The sequence below is a fragment of the Seriola aureovittata genome, chromosome 2 (assembly GCF_021018895.1).
Source record: "Seriola aureovittata isolate HTS-2021-v1 ecotype China chromosome 2, ASM2101889v1, whole genome shotgun sequence".
Lineage (NCBI taxonomy): Eukaryota > Metazoa > Chordata > Actinopteri > Carangiformes > Carangidae > Seriola > Seriola aureovittata.
The window spans coordinates 24,169,091-24,192,595 of record NC_079365.1 but is presented as its reverse complement, the minus strand read 5'-3'; the positions used below and the strand labels follow the sequence as shown (position 1 = coordinate 24,192,595).

Here is a 23,505-nt window from a genome sequence, read left to right as displayed (position 1 = left end):
CTCGTGTCACCAAAGAGCCGTTTTCATGAACCCCAAACAGACGGTACTACTCCAGCGACTGAACGCGCCTACATCCCGGAAGACTTTACACGGAGACGTGAATTAAAGCTGCTGCAGCTCTGAGGAGAAAAAACGACACAGGAGAGACCAACAGAGGCGAGCTCCAACTGAAAGCTGGTGGGCTTTTTAAAGACAAAACAAACAAACAAACAAACAAACAAAAAGAGACTTTGTGTTTAAAAACACTGGACTGAACTTTGAAGTTAACCTTTTGAGATGACTGACTTCTGAGCCAGACCACCGGGAGACCCCCTTCACCCCTCAGCCTCCTCCCCCCCCCCCCCAGCAGAGGAAGTTCCTCCATCGCATTCAACTTTGACAGGAGAAAAGAAGACAAAGAAAAACCAGAAAGAATAGTTAACCTCGCAGTGCTGCCATCATGGACTCAGGAAAGGTAATTATATCTCTATCTGTGACTCACTTCATCACAACAATCCTGTCAGACCTGTTTGATTACCGATGCTGGTAGTTCCGCGCTGTCCAGAAGTCAGTTCAGTGAGTTCACTTTTTCTTTTTTTTTTTTCTTCATGAGGCATTTCTTCCACATGTGCCGTGACAGAGAGTCAGCAGCGATGATGCAGAGGATATTTGCGCTATCTGTTGCGTACTTTTTATTTGTTGAATACTATTTCTGACGCTCAGGAGTCTGTTTAAAACTAAAATTTGTCGCTTTTATCTTCTTTATTGTGCTTTTTTTTAACGTAGTGTCTGCACTCAAGATGGCGCTAATAGTTTTGGGGTTAAATTTTTTTTTTTAGCTTTCTTATTTTATTATTATTTTTTATTTCCACAGCATGTTTTAAGTCATAGTGTATGAGGATGAATGCTTCGTGTGTGTTAGGTTATATGATGCAATGTTATGTCTCTGTGTTGGGCAAACTCCGGCACGTGGACCAAATCCTGCTCTTCTGCACAAATATTCACAAATATCACAAATGACATGATGGCTCCTGCAAACCCCAATAAATATGACCGTGTATCAGCAAATGGCTTGTGTCTCAAACACAAACAGGTAACAGTGTAATAGACCTGGAGTGATGAACCTTCTCTGCAATAAAAATAGTATTTAAGTTTAGCCATAAATGAAACAGGAGAAATGAGAAATGACATCTCCCCTCATGTGCAACACTAAAACATCAAGTGTTATAAAATAATAAAATAAGGTATCCATGTTATCATAGTTAACCTCATTGCTGACCTCTGGTCTGCTGCTGCTTGTGGCTACATGACAGAAGTTTGACATGTGCTATTTATATAGTGTTTTATAACAGCCTTAATAACAGTATCTTAGTAAGGGCATTAAGGACGTAGCACTCTGAAGAAGCAATACGACAGTGTAAAAATACTAAATACCAAGTAAAGTTTCTCTAACTTTTACAGAAGAAAAAGTAAAAGTATTAAAAAAGTCCACTTAAAGTATCGAAAGTATTGTTGTTGTTGTATTATTATTTATGTAGCAGGGCTGCAACTAACAGTTAATCTTCATTTGTTATTTTTGCATTACTCATCTGGTTTATAAAATGTCAGGAAATATTGAAAAATGCTCAACATAGTTTATACAAAGTTCAACGTGACAGTCCTAACAAAACTCACAGTTTATTTAAGAGGAAGACAAGTAGCGATTCCTCACATTTGAGAAGCTGGATCCATCTAATGTTTGGCGTTTTTGCAGTTGTTTTTTTTATGATTTGTTAATATACTGATCAAGAAATGAATTGTTTCTGCTTGTGCGTTGGGTTTTGGACGGTTGGTCAGACAAAAGAAAACATTGGAAAACATCATCTTAAGCTCTGACAACTTGTGATGGGTGATCTTTCACTACTTTTAGACATTTAATCAGTGATTATTGTTGAATAAATAATGAAGATAGCTGTTAACTGAGTAACGCTCAGTATCAAACACACATCAGAAGTAGATTGTCACTGGGAATTAATCCATCATCATTCTGCCACTGCATGCAAGCTTTATTGTGTCTTTTAGACTGTGAGGCTCCTTGCTCAGTCAGTAAACAGGAGATATCTTCCGTGTGATAAAACTGTCTCTATCCTGCAGTGGCTTTTGGTCACTCTTACATACACAGACATGCAGCACACTGAGGCACGTACGCCAGAGACTTGACTCTTCTTCCCCCCTCCCACTCTCTCACTGATGTAGGACCAATTAAACCCAGCTGAGCAGCACAGGGCAGCCCAGTCTGACATAGTGGTTTCCCTAGCTGTTGTTTTTTTATGTCTAGATGCTATTTCTCACCATGTGTACAGTGCTATCGTGGCCCTTCAGCTGGACGTATTTGTTGCGGACGTGATGGGAATGGTTCTTTCTGTTCCCAGTTTCCACTGTGACACCAACACAGCAGATTTCCAGAGAAAGTGAGAACTGAGGGAATAGACATTTGCCAAACCTGGGGATAAAGCCAGCCCCCACCCCAGGCTGTTTGCTTCACTGCCTTTTTTTTTCTGTTTTGTTGCTTGTAGCATTGTTGAGCTGTTTGTGTATGTCTGTAGTTAAACAGTAGTTGAGCACAGGCTGATTAACATCTCGTGGTCAGGATTTTCATACCTGGCTTATGCTTTGTGTTATGCCTAGGTCTGTGCAGATGACGTGAGGCACATGGAAATTGTAGCAAGTCACTCAGCTTTGGGGAAAAAGCGCTGATACTGAAAGAAGAAGTATAAATAGAGTTTGAGTTCCAGCGAAGTGAAACAGATTCAGGGATGTATTAATTGTGTGGTTTAATTTGCAGTGCTTGCATTAAAACCTGCCTTATCACCTATTGTTTTGGTAAGGTGTGGCCATCTCTGTGGTGATTGCACGCACTAGACTCTGGCCAGGTTTTACCACTTTGTTTCAGGTAGAAGTGATGATTCACACAATGTAACTTCATTTTGCTTCTTCCAGTGCAGCAGTATTCTAATGATAATGCAGTTATTTACATTAATTACACAGATTCTCCATCAAAACATGACATTAATGATGTCTAACTTAACATTTTTTGCCCTCTTAGAGCTTCATTCTGAACAACAGTAAGCTTTGTTTGGGTCTAAAAGCTCTAATTTTCTTCAAAAAAGAATAAAATGCTAATTGAGGTCAAGCATACAGTTGACCATATGATTCCTGACAGACTCGACAGCACAGGTATTTTGATTGGGAGTCCAGAGCCAACAACCAGCCTCACATTGTACAGACTTTGCATGGGCTTAATTCCTCTCCATCCTCTGCCTTTCAGCAATCTGCCAACTCCTGCTCTCCTTAAGACGAGTCCAGTAGATTTACTTTCATCTGCATGACTACCTCCCTTCAGTATGTCTCAGAGTGTAACTGTCAGCCATGTCATAATGAGGCATAATGAGGCTTTGCTGCAAAAGTTGGGATTAACAGATCTAGGAGGGTTTTAATTGAGATGAACAAGCAAGCTAGAGCACATGTTTAATTCGCTTTCTAAAGAAACAGGGTGGTTTTGTGCACACTGTACTGATCTACACCTCTGATCACTGTTGGATAAAATAAAATGGTTGGTGCAGGGCATAGCTGTCTCTGTGGGCCTCATTTAATGTCTGAGTTAAACTAACTGAGTGTTAGTTTGGTTTAATAAAATCACAGCTGACCAGGGGTGTTACTTTTTTGACAACTGCGTCTGATTCATGTATTTTGTTAGCTGAGCTAAATAGGGTCACAGTATCTGAAAATGCGACTGATAGATTATCTAGGCTGCAGGATTTCTAGATGCAAGATTTTCTCGATTTGCTACATGGAAAATTATACTTTGTTGACATTTCACAGTGTAAGCTAGATTTTAAATATCCAGATCCTAAGCAGTTTTACTCTTTGATCTGATAATTACAGTTATTAGATGTCGTACCTCTATGCTGTTGTATTTACTTGTTCTACTGTTATATAGTGTTATATGATAGTGGTATTGAAATGATATTGATAATCTTCTTATTTCTGTCTGTTCTTCATAGCTGTTGGGGGGGGGGGGGGGGGGCTTGGATTGGTTGTCTCAATCCACTGTTAGCCCCCAAAAAATCTTAGCACGAACCTTAAATGATCGCAACTGTTCACACAGTCATAAAATCCTCCTTATTATCAATATTATCGTGATGAAAAACTGCAAATACAGTCTCTAGTGAAAAATATATGAAAAATAATGAGGCACCACAGACCTATTGTTTGTGTTAGAGACACCGACATTCCCAAATATGGAGCCCAACTGCAAGAACATTTTAATCGGATTTTACAGACAGGCTGGTGTCTCATTGCTCCTCACAGATAAGACATTAAAACACTTAACAGTTGTGTTTACTAACAGTATATGCAGCACATACAGTTAAATAATCATCTTTAAGCTATTTGTCTTTGTTGTTTCGTCAAATACAGGTTACTAATAACCAGGAGTATCAGGACACTTTTACAGTCACAGAACTCATAGTAAAGTCAATTTAATAAAAGCTTGTTTGAGAAAACTAAGGCAAATTTTATAGTCAAATTTGCCTGTTCCATTCATATTATTACATAATTGATCAGGGGTTCTGCCCACAGTTCCTGTAGAGATCAGGGATACCTCCCCTTGGAAGAAAGCTTTAGCTGCACATGTACCTGAGATTTGCCAGAAATGTAAAACAGATGAAGATAAACACACAGACAATGCCTTTGTTCTGCTTTGCAATTTTTCATACTTTCACTTATTTCTTAATCAATCACAAGGAAAAAACTATTTAAACATAAACAGAAAATCTTAAAAACACTGCATTACAACAAATTAAGCATAAGCATGAATCAGTCATAATATATGGGCTACAACTTCAATACCTTTAATGACACCGGTATGAATTACACTCTGCTCTGCGACACCAAAAAGGCTAAAATAAGCATTAAAACTATTTGGGAACAGACTCCAGCTCAGCTCAGATCAGGATGAGGAGGCTTTAAGGCTGAATAGAGCAAAGAGGGTGGAGGTGAGTTCGGGGCACATATTGGATTCCCCTACAGCTGTGTAAGCTGAGACTGAAGAGATGACGTGTGGAGGGACGTGATGGTTGCAGCGTAGGCCATTGCAACGAAGCTGGCAAACTGGCAAGGAGGAAGTGAACCGAGCTGAATCACAGAGAATTGTGTGCTTCTGCCTTTTATTTAGCAGAGAATAAAAACTGTCGGGCTTAATTCAGTGGAAGCCTCTGTGAGTCTAGATCTGAGTCATAAACTATTAAAACAGTAAACACATAAAAGTAAGATAATAAAGTAATGTAATATAGAGTAGTGAATGTTTTAACTGCAGACCAGGCTTTGAGAATTTGTTCATTATTGTTGAGACATCAATCATAAATAATACACCCTCTCCCGTATCCAGTATCGACCTCCTTTCTAGTTTCGTAGTTGCCTTAATATTTTCCATTTGTCTGCTGTTATTTTGACTTTACTGCTTGAACAAAATGTAATTTTCCTCCTTGTTTGATAATTAAGAGGCACAGATGGATTGTTTAAACATACCACAAGAGGAATTCAGCATTGCAGACAGTAGATATCCACCCACATTTAAGAGGACTAATAATGTAAAGTGAACACACCTACAAACTGCCTCATCTAGTCTTACTGGCATTTATATGAAGATTATCTGCTTCAGTAGTTCTTAAAAGTGTTTGCAGGAGTTTGAATTTCCTGTTTACATTCTTCAGTCTTCTTAGAATAGTAGACTTACCGCGACATCCTCATGTTTTAAAGAATTTACATCACACCCTCTCAGCTGACTTTGCTTGTGTCTCAAGTGTCTTTGTTTTGCTCTCTGCGGGTTCAAGCATAAGTAGATGTATTTTACTGTAAAAAGAATCACATTTAGTAACTTAATGAGTACTTTCAGAGTTAGAAAGAGAGGACACAGAGTCCAGTTTGATGTTTGTTGAATCTCATCAACTGAACATGAAGATCAACTTTGTTTGAAAAGGTTTTGGATGTTGGATGAGGCCTGGCTCAAACATAAACAGTGAAACACTGGTTCATATAAGCTGTTGTGGTCACACATATCTTAATTTGGAGAAAACTGCTCATCTTTTTAACTTCCTCATTGTACTGTATTGTCACTAACCCAACAACAGTCGCTATGGTTTGTCTATGTGACTGAAAAGAGGGATTGCATGGTTGAATGTGAGCTAGTATGTAAATGTTTACACAGATCTTCTCCTAGTTCTTTTGCATCCTGTGCTTTATTAATATGCTCTTTATCAGTTGCTGTTTACCTAATAATAGTTGAGAGGCTGTGATGCTGAGCAACTTAAGCTAGTATCAAAAGTGTTATTGCCGCTCACACCCATCACATTTTACTTTGCACATGCAAAAATGGACACATTTGCATGCATGTTTGTTGACTCTAGGAGGCATTTACATGATGTAAAGGCATAAAAAGCAGGACATTACCTTTTATGAATCCCTTGATCTCAACATACCAAGCGCTTTTGCAATTATGTCTGATACTTTTATATAAAATTATCCTTTTTAACATGACTCCTGAAAAAATTGTCCATGTATTTAGTCAGGAAAACGCACCACACTGTTCATTGATTCAATCTTGGAAGAGGCAATCTTGGTTTTCAGGAGAAGGGTGCGAAAGTAGCACCAAACTCCAACCAAATGCTGGTGGATTTTGGCAGCTGAGTTTGTCTACTGAGGCAGCATTTTGCCAGTGCCAGTCATAGAGTTCTTTTTCTTTTTTACATCGCCAATTCAAAGGCACAAAAAGTCACTGAGACCTGGATAGGCTGGATTAACGGCGATAATAGACTTTTCCATGTTACTGAAGTGTAAATTATAACAACCAAGTCTGACACTGCTTGAGCACAACAGTAGCTCTAGTCTCTCTCTCTCTCTGTCTCTCTCTCTCTCTCTCTCTCTTCTCTCTCTCTCTCTCTCTCTCTCTTCTCTCCCCCATGTCTCTCCTCTCAACCGAACCGGTCGAGGCCTCCTTTCCTGTTAAAAGGGAGTTTTTCCTCTCCACTGTTGCCAAGTGCTTGCTCATTGTGGGAGCTGTTGGATTTCTCTCTTTAATATTTTAAAGTCTGGACCTTACTGTGTGAAGTGCCTTGACATAACATTTTATGATTTGGAAAAAATGTAATTGAATTTAAACAGTTGTACTTATTTTACCTTTTTTTTAATATCTGTTATCAGCTTTTATAAAAACACAATCATTCTCACAGAGTGAAATCCTACTCCTCTTATCAGATTTAAAGCTATATGTAGATTAGCGTGGTATGCAGTCTAATTCCGGGTCGTTGCGAATGGCTAACTAAGCCATCATGTGTAAGTAAACAAATACAAAAACTCCATTTACAAATGTAAACACAACAGAAAGCTGCAGTTGAGGTAAACGTGCCCCGAGGATCAGGAAAGGTACTGTAGAGATCCAAGCCACGGGATGAGGACTGGCCACAAGGGTGGCTTCAAGGCTAATTTTTTCTTTTTTGGGTGTGACTTCATTGTTTCCCCGGTGAGGAGGTCTTGTATTGTGCTGCTGCCTCCGGCTTCTTTTGTAAAGGGAACTTTATTAATCTCACCTATGTTCTTGTTTTGGTATTTAACAAAGTTGCAGAGCAGGTTAAACTGATTCATCTTAACTGTAACCAATAAACAGCAACCATTTATCAACAGTAGAGCATTTGGATTTCCTTCAGTTTTAGATGAAAGCTTTACATGTTTATGACATTTTAAAAGATTACCCTAAACATAGTTACTACTATATGTTTACCTAAAACACATTAGCCTGTCCAAGCTCTATGTGTGCACTTAGGCCAGGTTGAGGGAGGTCCTCCTGGCTTGTAGGTTAAAGGTAAAGATGTCACAGAGGAGTGTTTCATTTCACATTAACACACACTGCCGTCCCCACTTTTGCATCTGGATTCAAACATCCACTTTCAGGGGGAGTTTTTGCAAATAATTCCAGCTATTCCCCAGAGGCGAGGGAGAGGGGGCTTACACAGACTCCAGTGATGACTTCTCCCATTGGGGACCGACAAGATTTCTCTGTTTATTGTAAAAAAAAAAAGCAGCTGGTAGAACACTGAATCCTCATTTCTGATCAGCAGTGGAGCCGCAGCTTTTACTCAATCACATCAGCTCTTGTTTGTCTTCAGATCGACAGCATGGCTCCTTTAAGCCTGCGATCCTGAAAAGTGTATTTCTGTGTGTGCGTGTGTGTGCGTGTGTGTGTGTGTGTGTGTGTGTGTGTGTGTGCGTGCGCGTGTGTGTGTGTTTACATACTGTGCCTAAACAGTCCTGTCGTGTACTTGTTGACCCTCCACAACAAGAGACCTGATTGGTTCAGAGGCGTGGGTGGGTCTTTGGTGTTTCTAGCCAGGCCCCTTTTTTCGACTGAGCATGCTGGAGTGACCGCCTCCAAACACACACACACACACACACACACACACACACACACACACACACAGACACAGAGCTTTTTTTCTTCCTCTTCTTTCTGCTCTCCTCCTTGTTCATTATGCAGGGGAGAAATTCTGGCCCACAGGAAAAAAGTAGCTCGTGTGTTACCTCGGATGTCTCCGGATGTCTCCGTCAGAGAAAACCATTACTTAAAAGTAGCCTGCAGCACTTTGCTGATATTACAGAGGAACACACACAATCCGTTCAAATAGTTTCTCCGGACTGTCCTTTTAATGAAACCTGGTGGGGCCTTTCCTTTTGTTTATCTTCTTCATCTGAAACTTAAATGAAAATTTCAGGGAATCAGCCTCAAGACACAATGACAGTACTCACTTTTAACTTAGCAAAAATGAACGAATACTTAAAGCAGCTTTGATGAAAATTATTATTTTTTGTAACAGTGGATCAAATGATTACTTGTATGTGAAAGGGGTACGTCACAGTGGTGGACCCACAGGAAATAATCACCCAGCTCTGTAATTCCCCCTCAGCTCTGCAGAGCTTCTCAGCACCCCTCAGCTTGTTTTGGTTTTCTGGCACCACAACTTTACCGTTTTGGTTCACCCTTACCGCTCTCATCAGCGTTGTTTTTCAGCTGCAGGCAGATGTTTTCAGCAAGAAAGCTCTTACGAAGTCACTGTGCACTGCCTGCTCAACACCAGTCTGCAGACAGACAAAGTTAACAATTATCTAGTGAATATAAAAGAGCATTTAGCAGCGAAAGAACCGGGTATTTTCCCCAGAAGTTGGCGGAGACCGAAAACAGAGCTAGTAGGATTATTATAGTAGGAAAATTTTAACATTAACATTCGTCAGGTTGACAGAAACATGACTCCATGTGTGTGTAGGTGTAATTTATCTATTTCGACTTGAAAAGTGACAATATGTCAGTGTTGATTGCAGCTTGTTTCTGCTGCCCCAAAGTGTCAGAAAACATGAGTTAATGTTAAATAAATAATAGTTAAATAATATTAGAAGTGACCATTAAAACTGATATTCAGTGATACCACATTTGTAAAGGTGTAAGTTAAAGTAAGCAGGTATCAACTGCTCAGCGGCTTGCTCGAGGACATGTTACCAAGCTCCTGTTTGTTTATGCAGTAAATTGATATCTCGATGGGTCAGAGACTTCAGATACTCATGCTTTGTGTTCATTCTCACCGTGGTCCACAGATTAAATAAGAACAATTACTGGAAGTTTATAGGTTTCATCTAAACAATAAAAGTATTTGTATCCAGGCAGTTTTTTAGGAAGAAGTTACATTTCTGGTCTTTTTATTTGTCCATGATAAAGAAAAGAGATTTCGAAGTGACACCAACTCTGGTGAAGGTCAGGTCCTTTGTTGCCATAACATAAGGAACCTATCTAGTGTGAATCACAGGACATTAAGGCAAAACTTTAATCATCCAGACATGATGACTAATTTCAAGATATTAAAGATGGAAATAGTTAGTTTGCTTTTCTCTAAATTTAATCTGAAGTACGTGCACTCTCAGGTTGATAAATCTGAGTATGTGATGTACATGCGCAAACTCATAGTTCTCCATCCAAACTCACGCACTTAGAGCGTCCCAGAATTACAAGTAGTAGAAGTAGAAATGATAGTGGATTTGGATGGACAGCAACAGAAAGGTAAATTGTGGCTCGAGGCTGTTTGTCTGTCTGAGAAAAGAAAGAGGAAATACACGGCGACATACTTCGCTCTGGTTTATTAACTTTTTGGTATGAGGAATATCTCTACTAATCTACTGGGCTCTACTGAGATCAAGCTTAAAATGAACTCTGCAATAACAGGACCAGGAACACAGACAATAACGTGCCATAAAACATGAAAACACCTGGGGTCTGACCTGGACCTGTTACTGCAAGCAGATTAACTCAGTTATCTAGATAAAAATCAACTGATAGAGAAAGACATAACCAGGATCTTACACTGGAAATGTTGTCCTTATAACTCATGCTTCTTGGAACAGGTGTCGATCTGAGTAGTTGGCTGTGTCCATTTCTCCAACACTCCTCGTGAGCCCATCCATTCAGGTGTCACATTGCATCTTTTATAAGCTATCCATTTTCGCCACATTGCAGAATGTGGCTTGATACCTTTTATTTTCAAGATATTTCAGGATATTTTTCACAGTGCATTCATTATATGGTTTATGAACACATGGTGAAGTTAAAATTAGAGGCTGCCCAGCCTGAACTTTCCAGGGCAAAAACCACAGTCAGTGATACAAGGAAATAGTGGATGCTTTGTCCTAAAAACATGTGAAGGGGTTTGATAATCAAGTAAAACTTATTTTCCAACCACAAAAATGTTGCAGATATTAATCATACTATTTGCATTCACTCCAGCTCTTAGAAATATGAATCCATTTGTTGACTGGATAAAATGTTGATAAACTGGTCAAGCTGGTTTTTTCACTGACAGTGTTTCCTCTACCCTCTGTTCACTTGCAGCAAATAACGTTCCCATTGTTGATGAGTGTTGGAACAGCTGTGATCGGCTCTCTGCAGTTTGGCTACAACACTGGTGTCATCAATGCCCCCCAAAAGGTGAGTTACCGCCAGTGTGCAATACATTACTGCTCAAGCAGCATCTCCGCAACAATTGTAAGGCTTGTTTTAGCCGACTGGGAAACTATTAGTCCTGAGTGTGAAGTATTTGCATGCTATTATTCATACAGTACATCACCCTCCCTGCCAACCTAGTCCCAGTGCTTGCTCTTCAGTCACTTGTTGGATTGGAAAAGAAGACAGAAAGTGGAGGGCAAGGAAGGGGGATAAATGTAGCTAATAATAGCTACATTTAGGCCAAGGTCCAAGGACATCTGTATTAACAGAGTCTGAGTAAAAGAGTGTGTCCATGACCAAACATGGACCTCTGCTCACCAGCTAACAGGCTGGGAAAATCTAGACATAGACATTCAGAGGAAATTAAATGTAGGAGCTAGACAGTCACCTATCCCCATAACAAAACAAGGTAATAGAAGAGATGTTTTCCTACCCCCTGAAGACTAAATCTACAGTAGGTTTTATTAACAGACAGGTACAATAAAAAATTGATTTCCTTGGGATTGTCTATATTGCATTGTGACTAAATAACTTGCGTTGCGTTGGTCTGAACACACCCTGCAGCTACACAGCTGTCTCACAGGTCACAGGTGTGTCACCAGATAGGCCAGAGCTCTGCCTGCTCTTTTTATTTCCCTTTTGACACACTATGACTCCTCAGTTTGCTAGAGACAGACTGTCACAGTGAGCTACACCCACAGGTGTTTGCGGTGTTGAGGACAGCCTGGACTGCTCGTCCACTATCATCATACTGTCAAAGCTACCCTGCACTTTGATGTGAAGGACCATTCGTTAAAGAGAACAGCTTTCATCAGATGACTCTGAAAAGTGGGGAGATATTCCCTTATTGTATTGAGTAAGAGTAAAATATGTTGAAATAAACAGAAGAGATAGTCTGGGTGAAGATATGATCTTGTATGCATTTCTTCTTCAGTCATAAAGAGAAGTAGTGGGTAGCCGATGTTGAAGAGGGAATTTCAGAGTGTGAGAAAATAGTGCAAAAGTTGTCCAGTTGTCATGGATTGTGCAATAACAGTAATGATGAAACTCAGTATTAGGAAGCCTTTTGAGATGTTATGTAGAATATGGATATAAATGAGTAAAGTTTGTCAAGGGCTGCAAATAACAATTATTTCAAGTATTGATTCATCTGCCTATTATTTTCTAGACAAATCAATTTAAAACGTCTGCCTGGCCAACAGTCCAAAACCTAAAGATATTCAGTTTAAAATAAAATAAAACAGAGAAGCTGAAATATAAATGAATATTTTCAGAATAATGGCTTTTTTCTATTAATCAGCTGATCAGTGCGGCTCTAAGTCTGTCCCTACTTGCCAGAAAGTAATCCAGACCTATAGGTGTTTCATAATGATTTAATCTTGTATTTTGCCCCAGGAAGACTGAAGTTGTTATTGTGGCAAAGATTTTACTCCCCCATGAATACGGCACGTGTTCTTCTTCATGGAGCTCATGCAGCGAGTGCATTGTGAGTGGCTGAGTGAGGGGCTGCACAGTGAGGGGGAGGCGGGGAATATGTCGACTGTTACACACTGGGCTTGTATGAGCCTGCCCTCTTGGCTCTGTGTCCCCTTCCCAATACTCAGCTTTAGTCTCTCACACACTCAAACTCCCAGGTCTGAGCTGCGACACGTGTTCAAGACCGATCATGACTGCATGTGCAGAAAAAAAGTTACTCAACACAGGATCTTAATCCTTTATTAGTTCACGACCACTTAAGAGGCTATAACTGTGCAAATGCAACTTTTATATAGCAACAACACTTCAGATTATCACTGGCACGTCTACCCTCTGTGCTCCAGTGTGTGATAAAGGCTGCAGTGAAGTGATGCTGCTCATGCCTTTGACGCAGGCCCTGGGGTTGTTGGAGCGTCTCTGATTGGACACACTGTTTCAAGGACTCGCTGTGCCGTCCTCCTCCTCCCCCAAGTCCACCTGCTTCAGCATGCGCTTACTATCCTTATTCCACAAGTCATGTAATCAAGGAACTCATTTGTTTCTCCGTTTCTTTTTTCTCCTTCTTAAATATTGGGAACATCTTTGGTACTAGGTTTTACGCCTTCTACAGTTTCCTTAAACACACTATTCTGCTGTTTTGAAGGGTTTTCTTTCCTTGAGTTTCTAGCTATTCATTTAGGTGCGTTGCGCCTCCTGAAGCGATAAATTAAAAAAAAGTAATTCATAGTGCTTCCTGTGGGGCATGATTATTTTTTGGACGTACTTAAAATTCAAGACCATTTTGTAAAAAAGTATAAATTGCCCTGAAAACAAGAAACATGATATTTCTTTTGTTAGAATCATTTTATTTGCTCCGTGTGCGTGCTGAAGAAATTGCTCACCTTGACAATCTGTCCAGCAGCCAGTTTCAACAGCATATGCTGACAGTCTGACAGCATGAATAGATGGCTTGTTTCATTGTGCGGTCTGAGCCAGCTGGTGGTTTGGACTGCACAGCCTATTCAGATTAGACTGGGGGAGAGAACACAAAATAATGATGCAACTCTTCAAGATCAGCCATTCAGTTCATCACTTTGGCATTGTACACTGATAAATACTGAATTGCCGTTTCAGTTCACTTCATTCATTGTATTTGAGATCGAGGCGGCAATTCAGATGTCTGGAACAAGGATACTTCAGACCCCGTACACTGCCTGTAAAAAGTAGCTATGAAATAATTATAAAGGAGCCTGTGAATTAAATCTACACTGAAGCTTCGGCTCCACTGAAGAAACTAAAAACGGCCACAGATGAAACTCTCAGACTGACACTCTTTTAATTACATAGTGTCGTTGCACCCTCTTCTTCTGCAGTGGTTAAGTGGCACCCGACTGGCGTCACCAACTGTTAATCTCAAGCAGCCAACTCCTAATATTCACATAACTGTAGTGGATGGAAAATTTTAATTTAGATGGAAACTTCAACATCAACAATCAACATGAAATCTTATTTTTTTAATAAGTTAAGAAAAAAGAAAAAACTACAGCTCCCATGAAAAAAAATGTACAAGTGGAGCAGTGCAGGTGGTTGTGGCATCGAAACTTTGTTTGAAACCTCTTCTAAAGTCATTTTCTCGACTCTCAGGTTGTTATCTCTGAAGTCTGCAACATTCAGTCCTCTCTGCCCTGCTGTTATTACAGATATGTCTGAGCTAAACGGGACACCCCTGCTCGATCATGAGCTGCGACATGTAGTCTGGGAACATCTGAGGCTTATGGGAAATGGTGTATGTATGTTAAAGGCCCTTAAAAAACATACATTTTTGAAAAATTATCTGATGTTGTTGTTTAATCAAAACTAACATCTGAATCTAAACAAATGAAGCAAGTCACATGACATATTGTTGAGAAAGACTCTGTTCCAAGCCTGTAGTTACAAATGTCAGTGAGATTTTGAGGGAGTGTTTTTGACTTCTGGAACAGAAACTGGAAGTTGCAGTTTCATGTCGGCTCTCTATATCCTTCCTTGCAAAAGTATAAACCCAGAGATCAGTTCTTCTAAATAGAGCAGGTTTTAAAGGGTAGATGTGAAGGTGAAGGTCAGGGGTACGGTGCAGTATATGATGATACACTTGTGTTATCACTAAGTGAGGTCCTGTGGGTTGAAGTTAATAGTGGATATGTGTTAAGGGCGTCGTCAAAGTGTCCGTATGTATTCCTGCACCACAGGAAAGCCCTTGACAACTGACAGCCTTACCATTCCTAACTGGTTCATTGGGACACTGCTGAGTATTTATTCCGCGTGCCATCATTGCGTTCTAGTACATCAAGAGCTCTGACATTAGGCCAAATGCCAAGTGTTTCACAACAAAAAAGGGTGATGTTACATTATCGCAGAGGCACATGACAGAGACAGATTTAACATTTGGTAACAGCAGTGGTGTTAGTTGGGGGTCAGAGACATACTGCTGAAGTCACAAGAGTTGTTGGAGGCTGCAGACAGGGTGGTGACCTTTCTGAATCATTTGAGACGTGTCACTATGACGCACACATAAACAGACAGGCTCTTCTGCTGAAACCTGGTCACCAACTCTTCTGGGTGTGTTTGTCAACATAGTCGCCTATATTGGAGAGCGAGGGGGGTGGGACTAAAAACTTGTCACTTAATCATTGCTGGCAAACTTCCTGGTTGCCAGGAAATGGTAATGATTATACAATGCTGCTGCCATCAGCTGGTCACACAGCAACAAGCTCAACATATGGGCTTGAGCAAGAGAAAAAGAGGAAAACATAAAGCTGTAATAACTGTAATGGTGAAATTAAAACTGTGACATAATACCACTTCTATAATGACAATTCTCTGCCCCCAAGTTCAAATTGTGATCGTGTTTCATTATGGAAAATGATAAAACATAATCAAATTCATAGTCGAGTGTGGAATGAGGTCAGCACAGCCAGCTCACGGCAAATTTCTTATTTATTTGTACAAAAACATTAAAAATGTGTCTCTTTATTTTAACTGTTGCAGATCATTGAGGGCTTCATTAATGACACGTGGTCACAGCGCTATGAGGAGCCCATCACCAAGAGCTCCCTAACAGCCATCTGGTCCATCTCTGTCTCCATTTTCTCTGTCGGTGGCATCATAGGCTCCTTCTCCGTCGGACTCTTCGTCAACAGCTTAGGAAGGTAATAAGTGAATAAAATCCTTTCTGGAAAAGTCATAATTTCAGATTTTCTGTGGAAAAACACAAACACAAAAAGCAAAGAAAAAACATGTTGTACATGACAATCACAAGAGAAAGACTCAAGTAAAATACACATCACAGAACAGTGTGATGAATCAAATGTCAGCATGCAAATCTGTAAATGTAAGTTTTGCCGACAGCCTGTCTGAATTCAGTTTGTTAAATTTAAGTTCAACTTGTTCTTTGATGTTTACAGGAAGAATTCTATGCTCATGGCTAACATCCTGTCCTTCATCGCGGCTGCTCTCATGGGCTTCTCCAAGATGGGGAGCTCCTGGGAAATGCTGATCATTGGTCGCTTTGTGGTCGGCCTCTACTCCGGCCTCTCCACGGGCTTCGTGCCCATGTATGTAGGTGAAGTTTCCCCAACGTCTCTACGAGGAGCCCTGGGCACCCTGCACCAGCTGGGCATTGTCCTCGGCATCCTCATCGCACAGGTTGGTGGATAACTTCACTTTTCTGCAATGTGGATAGTGAAGTCTCGCAAATGCATTCTAGATGCTTTGCAGGTGGTTCATGTCTGGGTTGTGTGTGTCTGGGTTGGTTTTTAGGTGTTTGGAATGGAGTCGATCATGGGCAACGACAGCTTGTGGCCGCTCCTCTTGGGTTTCATCTTCGTCCCAGCTGTGATACAGTGCGTCCTGCTGCCTCTCTGCCCCGAGAGCCCCCGTTTCCTGCTCATCAACAAGAACGAAGAGAACAAGGCCAAGACTGGTGAGTTCACACACATGAAGTTGACATTATTAACAACTCTCAAGTTTCAAGATTTATCACAGATTTCCAAATGGCTTCTGAAATGTTCAAAAAGAAAACAAAATGACGAAGAAACACGTAGCCAAACTGGGTAAAAGAAATAGTGTAGCTTGCATAGTTAACAATCTGCTCTTTCGCTGCACATTTCAGTGCTTAAGAAGCTGAGAGGCACGACAGATGTGAGCGCTGACATGCAGGAGATGAAGGAAGAGAGCCGGCAGATGATGAGGGAGAAAAAGGTGACCATCATAGAGCTTATCCAGTCACCCCTCTACCGCCAGCCGCTCATTGTCGCCATCATCCTGCAGCTCTCCCAGCAACTGTCTGGCATCAACGCTGTGAGTTTCAGATCCTAAGCATACCTAGATGTCAACTTTAAAAAAAAAAAAAAAAAAAAAAAAAGAAAACCATCTCATGTTAATTCTTTGTGGCTGCTGTACTTTCAGATATTCTACTATTCCACCAGAATCTTTGAGAAAGCCGGGGTTCAGCAGCCCGTCTATGCCACCATTGGAGCCGGTGTTGTTAATACAGCTTTTACTGTGGTGTCGGTGAGTACAGAGTAAAGTATTTTGTGAAAGTGAAATCGTCTTAACAGTAAAGATAAAAAAAAAAAAAAAAAAAAGAGAGAATCTTTTTTTTATTTTTTATTTTTTTATTCTAGCTCTTCGTTGTCGAACGTGCAGGACGTAGGTCTCTGCACCTGCTGGGGCTGCTGGGAATGGCTGGGGCTGCCATCCTGATGACAATTGCCTTGGCTCTGCTGGTAGGTCAACAAACACCTGCTTACGCCAACTTAGATATGTCAGTGATTGTCTTAAAAATGGTGGTAAGCAATCTGTTTTCTTGTGTTCTGTCCTTGTAGGAGCAGCTCAAGTGGATGTCATATTTGAGCATCGTGGCCATTTTTGCCTTCGTCGCGTTCTTTGAGATCGGACCGGGTCCTATCCCCTGGTTCATCGTGGCAGAGTTGTTCTCGCAGGGACCCAGGCCTTCAGCCATTGCTCTGGCTGGTTTGTCCAACTGGACTGCCAACTTCATCGTGGGAATGGGCTTCCAGTATGTAGAGGTCAGTAGAAAAAAACGACCAGAGAAAACATTTGGATCTAGCATCTGTGTTTGTGAAGGGACACTGTTTTATGGGTGTGTTATTTCTTAAGAACTTTTTGGTAAGAATTATGTTATTTGGTTTGAATTATACGGAAAATGAGGCAAAGTCCTTTTAGTTAGATTTATAGTTAAATTTACAAGCGATTGTTTTCAGAGGGATAAAAATGGCTCCATTGTAAATACTCAAACATTCATTAATCAGTGGAAACTTTTGCATGCTCAAAAACTCTTTAAATCAAAATAGCAATTCATTTGAAAGAATTCACTGGAAGGACAACAGTTAGAAACGCAATATCCAGTGTTTTACCTATAATTAATACTAGATACCATTGCTCTCTTATGATGAAATTACAGACCTTCAGAAAAAGTGTTACTATGCTAACTGTATAAGAAGATGGCTGGGTTTGTCGAGTCCATTCTACCTACTTAAAACAGACACTTCACTCTTCTGTTCTGACCAGTTAAGGCCGGACTGAGAGCTTCAAGTTGTGACTGATCAAATCATAATCCGCTTTGCCTTTCATGTCATTACATGGCCTTAATAAGTTATAGGAGAACAACTTTCACAATTAGCAATTAGACAGTATTAGCAGAAATTAAAGTGATGGTTCAGTGTGTTGGAGGCAAATAACTGAATTACACTAATCAGCCAGAGGATGGCAACATTACAGCTGGACCAAAAACCTTTGATTTTAAAATCAAATTTGTCAAATTTTAATTTTTAATTTATTTTTGCGATCAGTCCACAACTAGCCGTTCACAATAACCAGTCACAATTAGTCATAACATTTTGGGTTGTGCTCTTTTACCCCATCATCAGGCCAATTCACAAAAAAACCCACATGTGTTATATTTCAACTGACTGAAGCAACTTGATCATCAACCATTTTCACACTGAAAATCATTCGCTCACAGTGCAGTAAAGAAGCTGACCACAAAGCGGGATGGGCTGCTTAGTTCCCAGATACGTAAAAAATTCAACCTACCAAACTTCTAAAAATAAAATGAAGATCACATGTTGTCTTTCTCTCTATGTTTGAGATGTATGTTTCCATGTAAAATAAATCCTTCTTACATACTCACTGTCAGATCATGTCAGGCTGAAGTCTAGTAGGACTCCACTAAATTTCTGTTTCTTCTCTGATGCTTCTCTACAGGAAGCCTGTGGCCCCTACGTGTTTGTTATCTTCACTGTGCTGCTGCTCTTTTTCTTCGTCTTCACCTACTTCAAAGTCCCAGAGACTAAGGGCCGGACGTTTGACGAGATCACGGCCGGCTTCCGCCAGACGGCCGCCACAGGGGCAGAAAAGCACTCGCCGGAGGAGCTCAACAGCCTGGGAGCTGATTCTCAGCTCTGAGTGACTGTTTTGTTTTTGTTTTTTTTTTTACTTTCTAACAAACTCTTTCTCGGACCGAGGAGGGACGAGAAAGGTCTACTAACTAGAAGTAGACAGGTCCTTTGGTAGAATAATTATCACACTGTCACCACATTTCAGGCGTCATAACCAAACCAACAGTTGTGCGTGATTCTCCAACATGACGTCTTCTGCTGCCCCTCTTATGTCACTCAAAGAAAAAAAAAAACTCAATGGGCACTATGTCGCCTGGCGGATGTAGAGAGGGGAGTTGAGGATAGATGGGGAAGATTTTTAATATTTTAAAGAAGGAAAAGGAGTGTCTACATCAACCAACCAACCTTTTTTTAAAATAACTTTTTTTTCACTGAATATATTACTGACATGTGCTTATGCTCTGTTCTTTGTAGCCTGTTACAACACAGTCAGTTTGCTACAGTCAGCACTGTAGCTGTAGAGATCTGTTCACTGTGCAAAAATTACCTGTTTGTGTTGATCATACTGTAATGCTGTATCACTGTAGACCCTAGCACTGTAGATGCTGCATAGCTCGACTTTGTCTCCCTCCACCAGATGGGGCACTGCCCTTAAAAACAGAATGAGTTTATGTTTGCACCTTTTTAAGTTACTGAGTACACAATCTCCCATATGTTGGTGTTTTACTGTGAGGAGTTTAATTTTGCTTCATGAAATTTTAATGGTAACACTCCACATATTATACACATTTTTACTTGTTATTGTCACTGTCATTATTGACACGTTTTGTCATTTTTAATCTGATTTATATTTGTCATGAAGACAAAGCTTTGCCCAAATAATATATCAAGAGATTTATTCATTCATCATTCATGTTTTTTTTTTTTTTTTACACCATTCCTTTTTAACAGGACAGCTGATGGAATTAATGCTGGGTCTGTGCACGATTGAACAGCATCTGCACAGTCGCGCTGAACTTGGCAGTGAAGTCAAATAAATAAATCATCCACCCATTTTACTATGACATGAGATAAGTACCCACCCACAATCAGCAGCCACGAAACCAAAAATCTGCCTTGCAAAATCCAGAACATTTGTGAGTTTAAGTGCCTGTCTAAAACAATCAAGCCTCGGCTGCCTTTCAGCCTTTCAGCCTTTCAGCCTTATCACGCCGGAGCAGTTCCAGGTCAGATCCGCCTGATCGAGACTTAAAGCTTCTGTCAGTGGATGATCTTCACTTTTTTAAGTGTCTATGAGTTGTGGAGCCTGATAGCTGTCTGGATTTTTTCACACAAACAGGAGCTGCATGTTGTTCCTCTGTGAAAACTACAAAGCATCTTCAGAGGAGTGAGAGAAGGAAAAAAAAAAAAAGAAAAAGGAAAAGAAATAATGGGGACCAAAATGAACTTCAGCGTTTGGAAAGGCTTTCATTATCCTGAAAGTGCTTGTCACCCGTTTGAGGTCCATTATATGTCATAGGAGGTGGACACTTAATGCTCTGGTGCGAGGCTCATTCTGTACCTTGTACACTGAATACTGCAGTATTGTGTAGCTCTCTCTTTCTCTGTCTTTCAGTTGTGTACTATGTTGTATACAGTAGCTGGTGGGGAAAAAAACATCTGGCTTACTTTGCCTAGCTGCTGTCTGTGACTGCTGTATCACTTGGTTCTTCTCTTTAAATACATTGTTTGAGGAAAGTCTATCTTTTTAGCAGCACTTTATTATTCACAGTGATATTTGTCACTAAATCATATATTTTGAGGTTGTTTTCATTTTTTTTTTTTCTGTCACTGAAGAGAGACTGAAGTACTGCTGATGGATTACTTGATGTTTTTGAAATGGAAATGTGTGAAATTGTGTCATATGTTCATATCTATTACAGCGTTGTATAGAGCACATTTAGCTGTGTACACACACACACACACACACACACACACACACACACACACACACACACACAGGTCAGTTGTGAGGAAATATAGTAATAATCATTATCTAGTGAGGACAACTCCAACCCAGCAGTCAAAAAAACATTTTAATCATTCCATAATTGGTTGTTAATTATTGTACATAATAGATCTTTATCGTATATTTGTTGTCATTCAGTGGGTTGCCTCACCTGCCCTGGAAAGCACTGTAACATCTACGCTCTACACCTTTGTGGCTTTCACATATCTTCACCAGCAAACTCATGTAAACAGCACCAAAAGATGCACTTCCCCACACACTGATGTCTATTGCAAATATCCAAACTGTATTTTATGTACATACTGTAGATCCACATTTCTGCTTGGGCATTTCATTTTTAATGTGGCCTGTAGCCTATGAAATCTTTTCCTTATGGCACAGGTTGGTGGTCTATACACACGGGATGATGTAAATATGAAACACACTACAGCCTAGCCCTCTCCAAATTTATGAAATATTTAAGTTTTAGAAAGTTTTCTTTTGATAGATAAATTAATGATAAGTACTGTAGTGTTGTACATCTCTATGCATTTAGCTTGCTTTCTATACCCTTTTGATTTGATATCTGAAGATATGTTGTGGCCTCATAACTATAATAATTTTAATTCAGATTTCACATGTAAGGATTGTTTAAATAAGATACATTCAGTAGTGTTTTCATTTTTAGTGCACAGAGCATATTCTAATGTTTGTAATAAGAAAAAATCTGTGTGTATGGTGCTGGAATGTGAGCCTTTGCTGGGGAAATATACATTGTGATGGATGATGATCTGGATGTTTCTAAAGTCCTGTATAAGTGATTTAATGGTTGAATAAAATAAATCATACATACAGATCTGAGGTTTTTGGGTCATTCTGTTGCTTTTGTTGGAATTCAACCTGCACTAACTGATTTTATTTTGCCCACTTGAGGGCAGCAGAAACAAGCTGTAAACACAACATTTAGGTTACATCTGAGCAGAAATGGCAAATATGTTAAGGTGGTAACACACAATGGTTATGAATATGATTTTGGCCGTGATGACTGGTAGGACTGATGGGACCAGCCTGGACCGGGTCACCTAGTGCTGACAGCCGAAGGATAAAATCATATAGTGAGTGATATTCTCGATCTTATAGAACAGTATAGGTAACAAAGTCATCTTAACATCCATAGAAATCCCATTTATAGTTTTTATTAAGTCTCATGAACGTTTCTGAACCTTTCCAGAGTTTTACATTAGTGTGTATATGGCTGAATATTCACAGCTAGAGTGAGTGACGTCACAAAGAGTGGGGAGCTGTTTAACTGCTCTGTTTATCTGTTTCTGTTTAACTCATTCTCACAGCCACAAAGTTTCCAATAACAGTAAATGCTGCATGATCACAGTGGATCTTTGTGTCATTTGTGCGCTGGTAAAACAAGCTACTGCCAATGCCCCAGACAGACAAACAAGTGACATCCTAACTGATGACCTGCCTTGATGCTCTGTATGTCCATGTCAATGTGAGTACTCATGTTGTGCTAAATGGGTCATTTAATAGAAGAGCAGTCATATTATCCATTTCTATCCTGCATCCAAGGGAAGGGTTGGCATTGGCATGAAATGAATAAGAGAACTGGTAATGGGCCGAGTCTGGCACGTGTGGTGTACTTAATGCCTGATTGTGGGTTGTTGGACTATAGTCTCCAGGCCACCTGTCGGCCACACCTCAGCCGAATCTCTCAGCCCAAACCCGGCCGAGTCTTTTCCAGGATAGCATGTATAACAGCAGCATAGGAAAAGAAAACTAGGGAACAAACACCCGCAAAAACTTTTCATACCTGTGGCAATATCGGAAGTCAGGTGAACAGGAAACAGGGCGTGCAGGGAGGAACCTGAACAGTGAGCGTTACGTGCTTTTAACAGACTGCCCACCTACAGCGACTTGGCTGTGTTCGCGCTATGTTTGCTTTATAAAAGACACTAAAAACCATCATGGCCGCAATAAAATGAAACCTGGCTCTGTGTACAGCTCGTGGTCAGTAAGTGATATACTCAGTAAGTAAAATTCCCATGCTGTTATATCTTCTTTGCTTGAAGAAATCAACTACCAAGTACCGGAGGTAAGTCCCACAGTGATGGAGGTTTTGACTTTACTTTCTCAGCAAAGTGGTTAGAGAATGGGTTTGTATCTTGATGCTTCATGTGAAGAGTGCCATCTACTGGCCTGAATGTAAGCTTGGCAAGTACAAAAGTTTGTATATCACAAATTGAATGCAAGTATAAGGGAAAGCATGATTGTATTTTATATTCCAATATATATATTATATATATTATGTTTTTATGTTTTATTCATTAAATGTGCAGATATCAATCATGTTAGGCTCAATTTCTTTGTTTCAACTTAAGGGTCAAATCTGTAAGTCAGTGCAGTGTGGGCAGAGAACATAGCTTTACTCTTAAATGTCATCTTTGGTTGTTGCTCTTTAAAGGTGCAATGTAAGGATTGGCTAGAACTTTGGTTTAAAATGTGGGGAAAAAAATGAATTAACACCATCAACAGTGTGTGAAAGAGCCATCACGAGGGATCAACACAACACGTTTTCGCTTGTGAGGCCTGAA

At 40.1% G+C, this 23,505-nt stretch overlaps 1 protein-coding gene across 1 annotated transcript; it reads left to right on the top strand.

Annotated features, from left to right (window-relative positions):
* slc2a1b (solute carrier family 2 member 1b) lies at nt 1-21,755 on the top strand. Its single transcript, XM_056393700.1, has 10 exons — nt 1-454; nt 10,943-11,038; nt 15,539-15,699; nt 15,955-16,195; nt 16,310-16,472; nt 16,662-16,849; nt 16,958-17,062; nt 17,176-17,277; nt 17,377-17,580; nt 18,779-21,755. The coding sequence occupies exons 1-10, from the start codon at nt 440-442 to the stop codon at nt 18,977-18,979; spliced, it is 1,476 nt and encodes a 491-aa protein (XP_056249675.1). The 5' UTR covers nt 1-439; the 3' UTR covers nt 18,980-21,755.
* The last annotated feature ends 1,750 nt before the right edge of the window (nt 21,756-23,505 follow it).

What these genes read in the sequence shown, in the direction of transcription:
- slc2a1b (XM_056393700.1), top strand. An exon ending in TCGGCATCCTCATCGCACAG is followed by an intron (nt 16,196 to 16,309) that starts GTTGGTGGATAA and finishes GTTGGTTTTTAG; the next exon opens with GTGTTTGGAATGGAGTCGAT. An exon ending in AACTGTCTGGCATCAACGCT is followed by an intron (nt 16,850 to 16,957) that starts GTGAGTTTCAGA and finishes CTGTACTTTCAG; the next exon opens with ATATTCTACTATTCCACCAG.